This window comes from Lepisosteus oculatus, chromosome 11 (assembly GCF_040954835.1).
Source record: "Lepisosteus oculatus isolate fLepOcu1 chromosome 11, fLepOcu1.hap2, whole genome shotgun sequence".
Classification (NCBI taxonomy): Eukaryota; Metazoa; Chordata; class Actinopteri; order Semionotiformes; family Lepisosteidae; genus Lepisosteus; species Lepisosteus oculatus.
In genome coordinates, this window is record NC_090706.1 from 4,331,291 (window position 1) to 4,343,709 (window position 12,419).

At 36.1% G+C, this 12,419-nt stretch overlaps 1 protein-coding gene across 5 annotated transcripts in view; it reads right to left on the reverse strand.

Moving 5' to 3' along the window:
* nuggc.1 (nuclear GTPase, germinal center associated, tandem duplicate 1) overlaps window positions 1–12,419 on the reverse strand; it is a 56,423-nt gene that overhangs the window by 19,054 nt on the left and 24,950 nt on the right. The window contains exons 1-4 of one of the 5 annotated variants that reach the window (XM_069195531.1): window positions 5,328–5,390; window positions 5,158–5,218; window positions 1,008–1,563; window positions 247–348 (exon numbers count right to left, since the gene is read on the reverse strand). The exons of 2 other annotated variants lie outside the window; for them this stretch is intronic. In XM_069195531.1, the coding sequence (XP_069051632.1) occupies window positions 247–348; window positions 1,008–1,503 (598 nt within the window). In that variant the 5' untranslated portion in view covers window positions 1,504–1,563; window positions 5,158–5,218; window positions 5,328–5,390. 2 more of the 5 variants (XM_069195532.1, XM_069195530.1) reach the window with 2 other exon arrangements.

Here is a 12,419-nt window from a genome sequence, read left to right on the forward strand (position 1 = left end):
ATGCTATTTTATCACTAGCATAGCTCATTGAAAAACAAATATTCAAAGGTCAAATATATTCATACCTTATAAATATGTTAAAACTAAGTTCTGTGTATTTATTATTTTTGCATCAAAAATAGCATACACCTAGACTTTCCTACAGAAAATACTTTTTTTACTTTATTTACTTTTCATTTGATTCATAAAGGGTATGAATAAACTTGGATATTGTTTATGCACAGTACATATTCTTAAAACACTTACATATGTTAAGCCGGTTTTCTATTTGATGTGAAAAAACAGGGTGTCTTTTCTTTTTCTTTTTAGTTGGAGTATCTGGGCCATCCTCACGTTTACGTTTTCTCACTTTAAATGAAAAATACAAGTCCTTCATTTCACAGTACAGTGTTTTTCATATGGTTTGTTTCTATCAAAGTTTCCAGCGGTTTTTATAATAATTTATGAAGGAGACTAAATCTTTCAAATGATTAACTTAATGTTTTTGGACATGTAATTTAACAATTATATATAATCGTATTGACCATACAAATTGCAGTTTTTAATTATTTTAGTTTTCTTTCTGTCATCTGCATTATGCGACGTTCTCTCTGCTGGTGTTCCTATATTTTTATTGTCCAAGTGATTCCTGTTTTTGAAAAGCTTCCTTCACTTCATTGAGTTTGAGGGAAGCGTTCTTCACAGATCATTATACAATAAAAAAATCTTAAAATAAATTAATTAATCATCTATCTTAACCCCTGGTCCCCGGAGCAATGCTGACCAGTCTGTGCTGTAACCTTCAGTAACATAACAGACTGAATTCTATAAAAGCTGTCGAGAGATGTTCAGCCTAAGTGTTTCTCAAAAGCAGACTTTTGGGAGCTGGTTGAGAAATATTGAACTACAGTACTTCAATAACAACACAGAAATTACCCTTTCATGTTTACATTTAATTTGTGTAATAGCCTGTATTCTTCTCTCCATTTCATTTATCTAAATTAGATTCACCTCTATTTTCTAATTACCTTCTTCATATGTCTCCAGATTCAGTCCATCAGGCAATAGCGTACCAAGCTCATTGATCCAATGTGTCTCTCTTTCTCCCAAAGTTTTCTGATCAATCACTTGTTCAATTGGAAAGATTGACAGGTCCTCCAGAGAGTGATCTTCACTGTTGAAATGCTCAGCAACTGGCTGCTTGTATTGGTTTGTTATGTTGCTTTTATGACCTCTGAATTTTATGTGCAGGGAGCTTGTAGTCTTCCCCACATACTGTATGCCACATTTTTTACATTGAATAACGTAAATAATATTAGATGTTTTGCAAGTTAAAATATCTATAATGGGATAGTCTTTGTTTCTAGTTTTGCTCCTAAAAGTATTAATGCATTTATGCAAATAATTACAGCAGTTGCATTTGTTTGCATTGCATGAGTATACTCCTGGAGGAAGGTTTGATTGATTCTGAGGAACTGCAAATGCTACAGCACCAACATGTGCAGAAGGAACAGGCTTGCTCATTGTGACTGTTCCTTGTAATCAGCTCAGTTTGTCAAGACACTATCTTTTCTGTTGAGGAGCCTAAAATACAAAAATAAGAATTAAAGATTATATAAGTATATTCTTCAATTTGATTGTATTGGGTCTGTTAAAACTTACACTTATCAGAGTAGGAAAGAAAAAGTAAATGTTACTCTCATAATTGTGGTTCACCTTCTGCACTTGAAAAATGAAATTGAATGGTTACATGAAAATGTGAAAACAAAACAAATGCAAAACAAATATTTCTTTTATTGGATTTGCATGGTGTATATTCCCTGTTAAATAAATGTACTAGTACAACATAAATATAAATCAAACTGCAGAACTAAGTAAACAGGTTCTTGTTAGACCAAAAGGCAGTGGAATATATATATAAACTCCAGCAAAAACTAATTTTAATAAATGTTTTTTGTTTGTTTTCTATCATAACATTCATTGCTACTTACATGTGCTGCATTACATGTGATCTTCAGACCCTATGCTATCTTTTTTCTGCTTCTGTAACATTTCATATAATGGTACCCCTGCCACCTCACTGTTTTGCATGTCTCTCCTGTAGACAGAGGAAATAACCTTTTGTGGCTCTGAAAGAATTAGTGAGACAACTGTTTTTGAGATTAGAAGCATGGCATTGCAGATATGTTTTAAAGTGTAACTGTGTACTGTCATTGTCATAAAATTTGTAATTCCTTAAATTTCATATCATTTGTTTCATTCCTGAAAGCCACTCTAAATGTAGTAAACTGTTTTTAAAACTTTCTAATAGTTTAAATTTGGGTAAGAGATGATAAGGAGCAGCAGTTATATAACATTCTATTTCTTTATCTTCTCTCATCTATGCCCTTTCTGATCAACTCAACTATCGCCAACTTCCATATACTGTACTAGAAACTGCTGTCATCTTCAGATTAGATATTCTGGGTGGTTATTACACACAATTATACTATTCTCAATAAGAACTCTCCTCCCATGACAACAGAGAAAAAGCTATCTTATCACTTCAATTTATGGGTTTGCAAACTACCAATACGAAATGTTTTCATTTGAATTTATTTCCTTCTTTTGACATATGAAATATGAAGTCTGAACAATTCAGAAGTGAAAGATTATTTTTAGTGCAACTTTTATTACAACTTTAGTTTGTGTTAATGTGATAATTCCGATAAAATTCAAATCAAATTGTGAACTCAAACTATTATGTACCAGAAGCAAGAGACAAAATAAAACAAGTGACCTGGACAGACCTGTATTGTATGGAACTATAACTGTATTGGCTAATCCTCTTCACCTCCATTAGTTAGTGCAGTTGTAACAAATAGCAGAATATGCGGTATTGTGTAACTTCCTGATACACAATATAGATTGTGAGTTAATTATTCTCTCCATTCTGAACATGAAGCATGGGTTGAATTATTTTTTTCCAATAAAGGTGACTCTTCATAAGAACACATCCATGAAGCTTTATTTTACGAGTGAACAACTGTGTGAAAACATTTCATAATCTCTACTGTCTGTATAACCACGCCCTGACCCACACCAATTACTACTGGCATAAACCTTCTAATAGCAATTTTAATTTTTAATCTAATATGTTTTTAACACCACCTTTTTATTCAGTAGTTTGTCATTTACTAAACATGTAGAAATGTCAATATTGTCCTTAGGTTATAATGCTACTGAAAGCCATATGCTAAATTCAACTTGTATTTATAATTCCTAAAATGTTTTGTACATACTAGAATTTAATGTGCAATACATATATAAGGTATATTCTGATATCAACGTGGAATAACATTTAAATGATCAAGCCTTTATGAAACCTGTACTTCATTTTCTCCTGCTGTGATTTGCGAGTTATGATAATGATCAGTGTTAATCAATCTGAATTGCAAATACTGAAATAAACTTATTCAAGACTACCATATAACCTGTACCATAAAAAAATAAAACACAAAAAATACAATGATTTTACATTTCTTTTACTTAATTATATAAAAACCATGTTTGCACCTTATCAGGAAAGATGCATTTCTCCAAATGTCGCTATTTTGGCATTTTTGCCTACAATTAATGTTACAGCCCAGTGTAACTTTCGCTTGAAACCTGGCTTCCAAAGTCATTTTTTCTTCCTAGCATAAAGACACCACATGTACGATAAAAATCAATTAATAATTTTACAGAACCCTCCTTAAATGAAGAAAACATCCCAAAATTGGTATTCATCATATATTTCTCACAAACTAAAATATGAAGGAGTTATAAGTTACTATGTAGAGATGTCAATCATAACTTCAAACTATACCTAAATTTTGAATGTACATACATATGTACATACAATGTATATATATATATTATACTGTATGCTTGAACTTGAACTTGAACTTGAAACGTGAAAAACTTGATATTGCTGTAATACATTTCAAAATAAATGAAATATTGCAGAAGTCTGTTAGCACAAAGGAGAAAAATAAATATATTGCATATAAATGAGATCATTTTGCATTTAAACAAGATAATGCTGCTAACATATTGCCAGCAACAGGACTCTTTAGAGAAACGTATGATTCTGTTGTGACTCTGTTGGTTGTGTGACAGGCTTGTGTCATTTCCTGCAATAGGATGTGGTTTTGGTTTGCAAGATTTTTGTTCTTCCTGCACACAACATCTTTCCTGTCATTCTAAATTCAAAGGTATTCTTTTGGCAGTATAAGCTGAAAGCTGTTGAGTTGTTCTGCTCATATCCATGCACCTATTCACATATTGAAAGATCAACCAGCTGTAAGAGTAAGGCAACAGGGGGGTACTGTGGGTATAAGTCTTACTGTTCAGTCTTTGTAAATGTATCGTGTAAAAAACAGCACAGGGGATTAAGAACAGGCTTAACTAGTTGCCCTGTTCAATCTGAAAGGTCTTTAAATTGGCCTGTTTGTCATTGCCAAGGCTGAAGGAGAGCAATACAGATACAGCTGTACATTTGTGAATCCATTATGGTTAAGACTGTAAAATACAAATTGTCAAATGTTTTGTTTGCATCTAGAGAGAACACTGCTGTGAAGGAGCTCGTCTTGATACATGAATCAAAGTATTATTGAGTCAGTTTTTACCTTTAACAAAGTTACTCTGATACAGATGAACTAATAGAGGGGTAATTAATTGCAAACATGCTGCTAGGGATTTGCATATTATGTTAAATGTTACCCTTGAGAATAATTTTTATTCTGTTTTAATAATTCTTGAATAGTGTAGAGTTCATTGATTGAGGTAGATGAACGCAAAACAATGACATGTTCTGCCATTTAAATTATCACAGTAGATACAAGCATCCAGACAAAGTCTGCCAGGAGACATTAATTCCTGTGATTTCTTATTTTGTAAAGTAAACATTGCTATAACTATTCCATGGAAAAGGAACTTTGCAGGTAAGAATTCAGTCTTATCACCAATTTCAAAATTCACATATACTTTTCAATACTAAAGATAACAAAAAATTACGTTACAACATTATGTTCAGCTGAAGGCTGTTAACGCATCTACACTGTGTATGAAATTGTGCGTTTTTCTCCAATTACTCAGAAAGTTCGACAATATATTGCTTAATGGATAATATAACTCTCACAGTAAAAATGCACTTACCTGTCTGCATTGATCTTCAACCATTAACTAACAAGCTTCGCCCACTCTTTTCTTCAATGATCTTAAAAAACAAGCTACAGTAGGTCAGATTGATCAAAAACAATTATCTCTGTAAACAAAAGAAACTGGAGAACATCAGTTACTATCAGTTACTATGAAATGAAACTTACTGGGGATGAAAGTAATATGAGTCTGGAGAGGATGAACTGTTCTGTCCAAGTGCCTTAAAAGGCAACACAAGGGGTGTCTCTATAAGCAAATAGTCATCAAGGCAGAGCAAAGGCGTGGAAAACAGAAAGGGCCTGCATAGCCACACCCCCTGTAGAACAGCAGGGCGAACATAACACTGAGTCAAAAGCACGATGTGATTAAAGTGCAACATCAATACAGACCAGATAACAGCAATTGTGTCCACCAACAAACAGGGAGCACTCAGTCATGTGCTTCTGGACACTCCACTTACAGGTAATGGGGACTCTCCTCCACCACTACCAATGTGCAGCCCCACCTGGATGATGCACCGACGGCCATAGTGCCCCAGTACACTCCCACAAACCAGCTCTCAGTGGGGAGGAGAACAGAGTGATGATGCCAGCTCATACATGGGGAGCATTAGAAAACTGTTATATGTGCAAGGAATTATTAAAGAATTACACTGACCAGAAGACTGGGGTGGAGAAATGTACTGGCATTTAAGCAAGCTGTCAGCTGCACATTAAAGGTGTGGAGAACTTTAGGCTGCCCTACCTTTTCCAAGAATGACTTTTCTTTGAACAGTGACACCTGTGTGCAATACAGTAGGTGAGAGAAGAGCAGTGTCATTTCTCAGGCTGTCAGTCCTTTACCCTGATACCTGACTTGTATTTTCTTTTACTGTCGTTCACCACAATTCAGAGTTCCTCTCCTTAGCTGGGACCCACAAATGGAAAATTGTTGTTTCTGGAATTATGCAAATGCCCTGTGTCTAAGTACAGCAACATTAACATGTGTGTTACACAGACCCGCTATGATAAAGAGGAGAAGGAGAAGCTCTATGGCTCTATGGATCTGAACACCCTTAAGGGCAATACTATTCCCCCCAAAACAGCCTCCCAGACTGCTAGCAAAAACTCAGCCGCTTCTAATACAGTGTGAGCCCTTTAAGCATGAGAGAATGTTGAACTAACTACAATAATCTTTTTATCACTCATGATGTCATTTTACAAATGATGGAGGTCGTTTTGTGCCTTCTAGTGGTAGATCAGCTGTTACTACAGTCTCCTCACACATGCAAATACAAGCCTTGGACTGACAAAATCCTTTGTCTCCCCCAGGATCTTCGTGAACATGGACGACAACATCATAGAGCACTACAGCAACCACGCAGCCTTCTTAATAGAGATTACTGACGTCATGGGCCAGTTCCAGGTCACTCTGATGGAGTTATAACCCAGACACCCCTGCCAGGAGCGCGTACTCCGGGCGCTGAGACGCACCGGGGTCCTCCAGGGCCTTCAATTTCAAGCCCTCATAGCACTGCCATGACATAGACAAAGAGATCGGACTGATCGAACCTGCATAAACCCCACGGATCCAGAAAGACTGTTGCTGAACTACACGGGGATGTCGCCTCTGTAAAAACTGTTGGTCCTTTTCAATACTTTTATGTGTTTTTTTAGGTGTATTTTGTAAAACGAGCAATTACAGATGTTTTGAAAATGCCAAATGCTGTATATACCTGTAAATAGACATCGTTAACACATGGGCACTCTGCCGGGGAGATGGATAAATGCAGAGAACTCTGCCAGAAAATGTTGCTATTTTAATATCCCAAAATTGTATCGACTCACAATGTGCATTTCCTTGTTTTTGCTGTACACGCTACAATTGTGACAGACCTTACGCTTCGAATGAGTATCATTTTCTGTTTTGCTCCTGTCTAATTTCATTGGAAGTGTGGCAACGTTACTGCTTCAGAAATGTTTGCTTTCACTCTCCTGCGTGTGTTTGGGCGCTCGGTTTTTCGCCTGAAACCCTGCACTCGAGAAACACCGTGCTGATGTACCACTGCCGCGTAGCAACTTGCTAAATTCAGGATCCTGTCACACTTGACCGAGCCAGCAAGACGTGTTTAGAACCACTGTCACACATTTCCTTTTTCAAGGTATCCCGGGTGAAACCTGTTTCCCTTACAAAACCTCTGGCCAGGTTCTCCATTCTGCATTCGCAACTGGACAATTGTAGCATATTGTTAGGAAACGGCCACGTAAAGTGCATTTACCTACGCAGATTAAAAATGCATAATTTCACCCACAGACATTAAGGGGGAAGTGGATTCCTGAAAGATAGTAAAGGTTTTTGTAATGGATATCAAATATAGTATTTTGCAACATTTCAAGACTTTGTATCTCTATTATTTTTAGTATATTACTAAAGCTATGCATTTTTTACTATTATCTTTGCCAAAAATAAAGATTTTAAAAATCAGAGCATTTACATTGTGTGTTCATTATTTCCACGCTGATGTCAATATAGAAAAAGTCGAATCAAATTCAAACACAGGTATCCAGAAAAGGCAAACCTCATGGTTTGGGGGCTAACAAAACAATGATAATAAAATATTTTCTCAATACGTCACTTTTCCATGGGTAGATATACAATGAAGTAAGCTTTAGGGAAAAGAAAGACGTTTGTGCATGTGAAGGAGTGATTTGCATTGGAAAAGACTGGAAAAGGATTGGATTATTGTGTTTCAGTACATATACCATGACTAGAAAAAGTATTGACCCTCTTTGGCATTTTTCACATTGCATTTTCTTTATTTTCTTATCATGGAATCAAAATGGATTTCTTAGTGAATTCTTACCACAACACAAAATACTCCATAATGTCAAATACAAATACAGACCAGCCAGGTGGGGCTATGTATTGGTGGTGGTGGAGGGGAGTCCCCATTATCTGTAAAGCACTTTGAGTGGGAGTTTGTAAGGAATTTTATTATTATTATTAAAAACAACTGTCCATCTGTGTACAACTAAAACATTTCAATTCATTCCAATAGAAATAGCACTGTCTGTGAGAGTGCATTTCCAAACAAGAGCTTCTTCATAAAGATCACAGCACTCAAAGACAACCTGAGGGAAGGCTCATGAAAAGCACCCATCAGGGAAAGGATATAAGATAGAAAATGAGATATAAGATGCAATAAATATCTCACTGTACTGCAGTTTTCCAAGTATACATCGCCTATATGTAACAGAACTGAATCTGGTACAGGAGTGGTGTCACTTTCACAGACTCGGCACAGGTGAATGGCACCATGAAAGTTCCTGCTGGGACACTGAAAACTACTGTATGCTGTTACCAAAATGCAAAAATTGTTACTGTCTCAAAATCCTGATCTCAAGATCAGAGAGGTGCACTTGTCACACCAGACCATTTCGCTGACATTGTTCTTAGACTTCTCTATCTGTATAAATCTGTTTTGGATATTATGCTTTCTGTTTTGCTAAAGTGATACTCAAAAACCTGAATTCCAGTCAATACAGTGGAACGGGGGACCACTTTCTTGGGGTGTTAATCAGTAAAGAACCTTTCATTTTTCTGTTCACCTCTGTTTACCGGTTTCTGCATTTATTTCTTGGTTTCAAAAATTCCTTCCGACAGTTCCAGCATACAGAATATTACTGTCTCTCTTCAACTTATTTATTACGAGTTTGCTCTCTCACCCTAAAGTACTATGTTTCTGGTGAAGAGACGAGGGTGGGAATGACCAAGTGTCAGACACTTCCGGGATTTCTTTCCTAAGGCTGAGGACCAGTTTGTTACATTTCAGCAACATGGTTAAATAAGTGAAGGGACAACACCAGTTTAAAAAAGAAAACAACTTCTTAGGATAGAAAATTGAAATAAAATATTCTACAATCAAAAACACGGATGTGTTTTTGTTCAACATAACCAGAAGACGTGGGTTGTTCAGGACCAGGATTTGGAAGAGTGAACTAGTATATAAATATTAATAGGGGTAGTGAAATCTGGCACTACCATTTCCTGGGATTACAGAATTGTGATCCGTAGGATAAATTGTTTATTGACTTGACCCTTAAGTGCCTAATTATCACTTTGATGGTTCATGATTAGCTGTAGGAAAGTCTTGTCATAGCCAGCCTGGAATCCAGGTGCCAACTTTTGACCTTGCAATAGTATTACAGAAGAAACATAGAACAGCAGTTCCACCTAGTGGTTACATGCTGGACCTTGAAAACGTATTCAGCCCCTTACACAGTTCTTACATTTTGTTGCTTTAAAGCCTGGTGTTATCACATTTAAAAGTTATCAACACTTTTAAATATCTTTTAATATTTGTTGTGTACACAACACCACACATTTAAAGCAAATAGAGAAAAAAAGAAAAGTAAATAGGCAATATGACACACAAATGGAAAAGGCATGATTGCATAAATATTTAAACCCTTTACTGTGTCAAATCTAAAATTATTTTGGTGCACAAAACTACTTTAACAGAAGGCACTCAACTAACTAGGTGGCTTGATTATGAGCAATTATATCTTGTGGTTCACAAGATTTTGGAATTAATACGAATTGCTCTATAACAACACACAATTATATACCTTACAGCCTTTTAAAACAACTCTGGGATTAAGTGGTATAAAGGCACAGATCAGGATAAGAGTATAAGAACACTTCAAAGACCCTTCATATCTCTTTGAGCACAGTGATGTGGATCATTAAGAAGTGGAAGACACCTAGACACTGCCTAGATATGGAGTATTTTTTATTTTTTAACAATCTTCTTTATGTTAACAAAATGAACAAAGATTATTGAACATATTTAACATATTGAATAGAACAATTCATGTTATAAGTTTCCATAAAAAGAAAATAAACACAATGGCAATTAAGAACCTGGTTTACACTTAATTGGCTCTCATTATCTCCACTAAAATGTTATTTTATCCCTAAACACATTAAAATTGGATATTAAAACATTGATTATATTCACTTACTTACCCATATCACCAAGTACAGTAATTTATGTATTACTATGTACATTGTTTTGTTAATTCTAACAAAAGAATACAGAAAAAGACTTACTCTAAAATAAGAAATTTATTATGACCATGAATAATGAGATCTGAATCTGCACACATTATTTTTTAATGAAAATCAATTCTCCAAGGTGTGTGCAGATAGTAACTGTTGTGTAGCACACTTCAGTTAAAGAACACACTTTATTGCTCAGCAGTGACACTAATGTGGCAGAATAATGTAGAAAACATTAGATAGCACTGATGCGAAATGCAGAATGAAACAAACTGAAAGATTGCAAAGGGAAGTATTTAACTGCATACTCCATCTGAAATGAATAATACAGAGAGCACTGCTCTGTGTCCTGCAGTCATGGGACACAACCCATGTTCATTGGTCTTCTTCCAGGGGTATGATTTCTAAATAAAAATCTGCAGGTTCAAAGCTTTACAGCACTCCTTCATCCTCTCAAACTCTTCTGCAACATCTACAGATAAAAGCAACAATTATTTAGTCATAATAAACAAAAACATATATCCTATAAATACAGTAGATATCTAGTGTAAGTCAGCAAGACCGTGAATTTAATCCATATAAAATAGATCAATAGATGACATTTACTAAGCTAGAATTAAGTAGCTCAGTTGGTGAGCAACCTGAGATACTGTTTGATGTGGCTTTAACTAACTTTACTGAGGGAATCACATCCCAGCCATGAGGAAAAGGCTACTGAAATCCCTCTGACAATGCAATCTGAAAAAAAGCTGCTTTTTGTTGAAATCATAGCAATCTAGTATTAATTTTAGGAGGGTTTTAGATGACTTGTTCTGTCACTCTTCCATTATGAATTCCTCACCTTGTACTCTAATCTCTTTACCCCTGTCACATGTATTACATGGGTCTGACTCTCTCTTTGGTGCTCTCTCAAACTGCCAGTCTGCCACAAACACACCGGTTTAATTCCCGCTCATGGAACTCATCTCTTTCATGACTTTCTCTCTCTGAAACCTCAGACGACATCAGCTGCTTCTCTTCCTCATACAGTAGCTCCTCTCTCACTCTCCTGTCCTTCCTATTCTCAGCTTGCTGGCACTTGTCTGCCCTCTACTGTCTCTCTCCAGCGATACAGTGGAGTTCCAGGCTGCAGATCTCCCCACGGCGAGCTTCTTCAGTGTCCTTTGTTCCCCCATCACTCTTCCTCTCTTCTGTTTGGGGTATTTTTAGCATTCACCTGTCTGACACCCTTCACTCAGAGAGCTCCCTTTTCTCTCCTCGATTCCTGTTTCCTTTCCACAGGCTGGGGGTCAGCTGGACTCCCCCAGAGACGGCTTTCCTTCCTCCCTCTGTTCCTGCTGTAGCCTGACCTGATGGTTTCTTCATCTCTTTCACCCTCCCTGAGCCTGCCACAGGCACTACAGATCCCATCCCCCTGTTCCTTTCCTCAGACGCAGTCTTTAAAGATGTGACGTACTCCACAGGCCTTCTCTTTCCTTTCTAATCCATCAGTTTATACAGTATTTCTCTTGACCTTCTTTCCCTCCACCTTCTCTTCCACTTCCATGGCCTACAATTTTACCTTAATTCCACCTCATTTTTCTTTTCCTTTTAGCATATTTCCTATCACACTCCTGTTGGGATTTTCAGTTCTTCCATGCAGCTTCCTACATTTCACCAGCTACCTAACGGCTGGTAAACTAAACTTTTAGTGGTGGTGGTGGACTAAACTTCACGTTTAGTCTGCACCTCAGCTGACTGTGGATTATATCAATAAATCCTAACATGAAAACTGCATTATCTGATGTGGTTCACTTTCTTACCTGGGAAAGAAATATCTCCTGGAATTTGTCTTAGATACAGAGTTAGTGAAGTATTCATTTCTTTCTGCAGTTTTTCTACAATTATCTCCTAAAGAGAGCAAAGAGAAATCAGATGTATCTTTAAAATGAATATGATGTTATTAACTAATTTCTGTTATTAAATAAAAAACATGAATATCAATATTTCAAACAGGAGATAAATGTTTAGTCTTTACTTTGTAAATTCAAAATACTGATAGAAGGTTGAATGACTACTTCTTGAACTCATCTGGCATTTTGTAAAAGAAGTGAAGGAGGACTGGCAAAATCCAATACTGATTCAATAAATAGGAAGACAATGTGTTTTTATAGTTACGAATGGTTATAATTTTATAACCAAGTTAATTAACTCAGTTTTCATTATGCATATATGTAGAG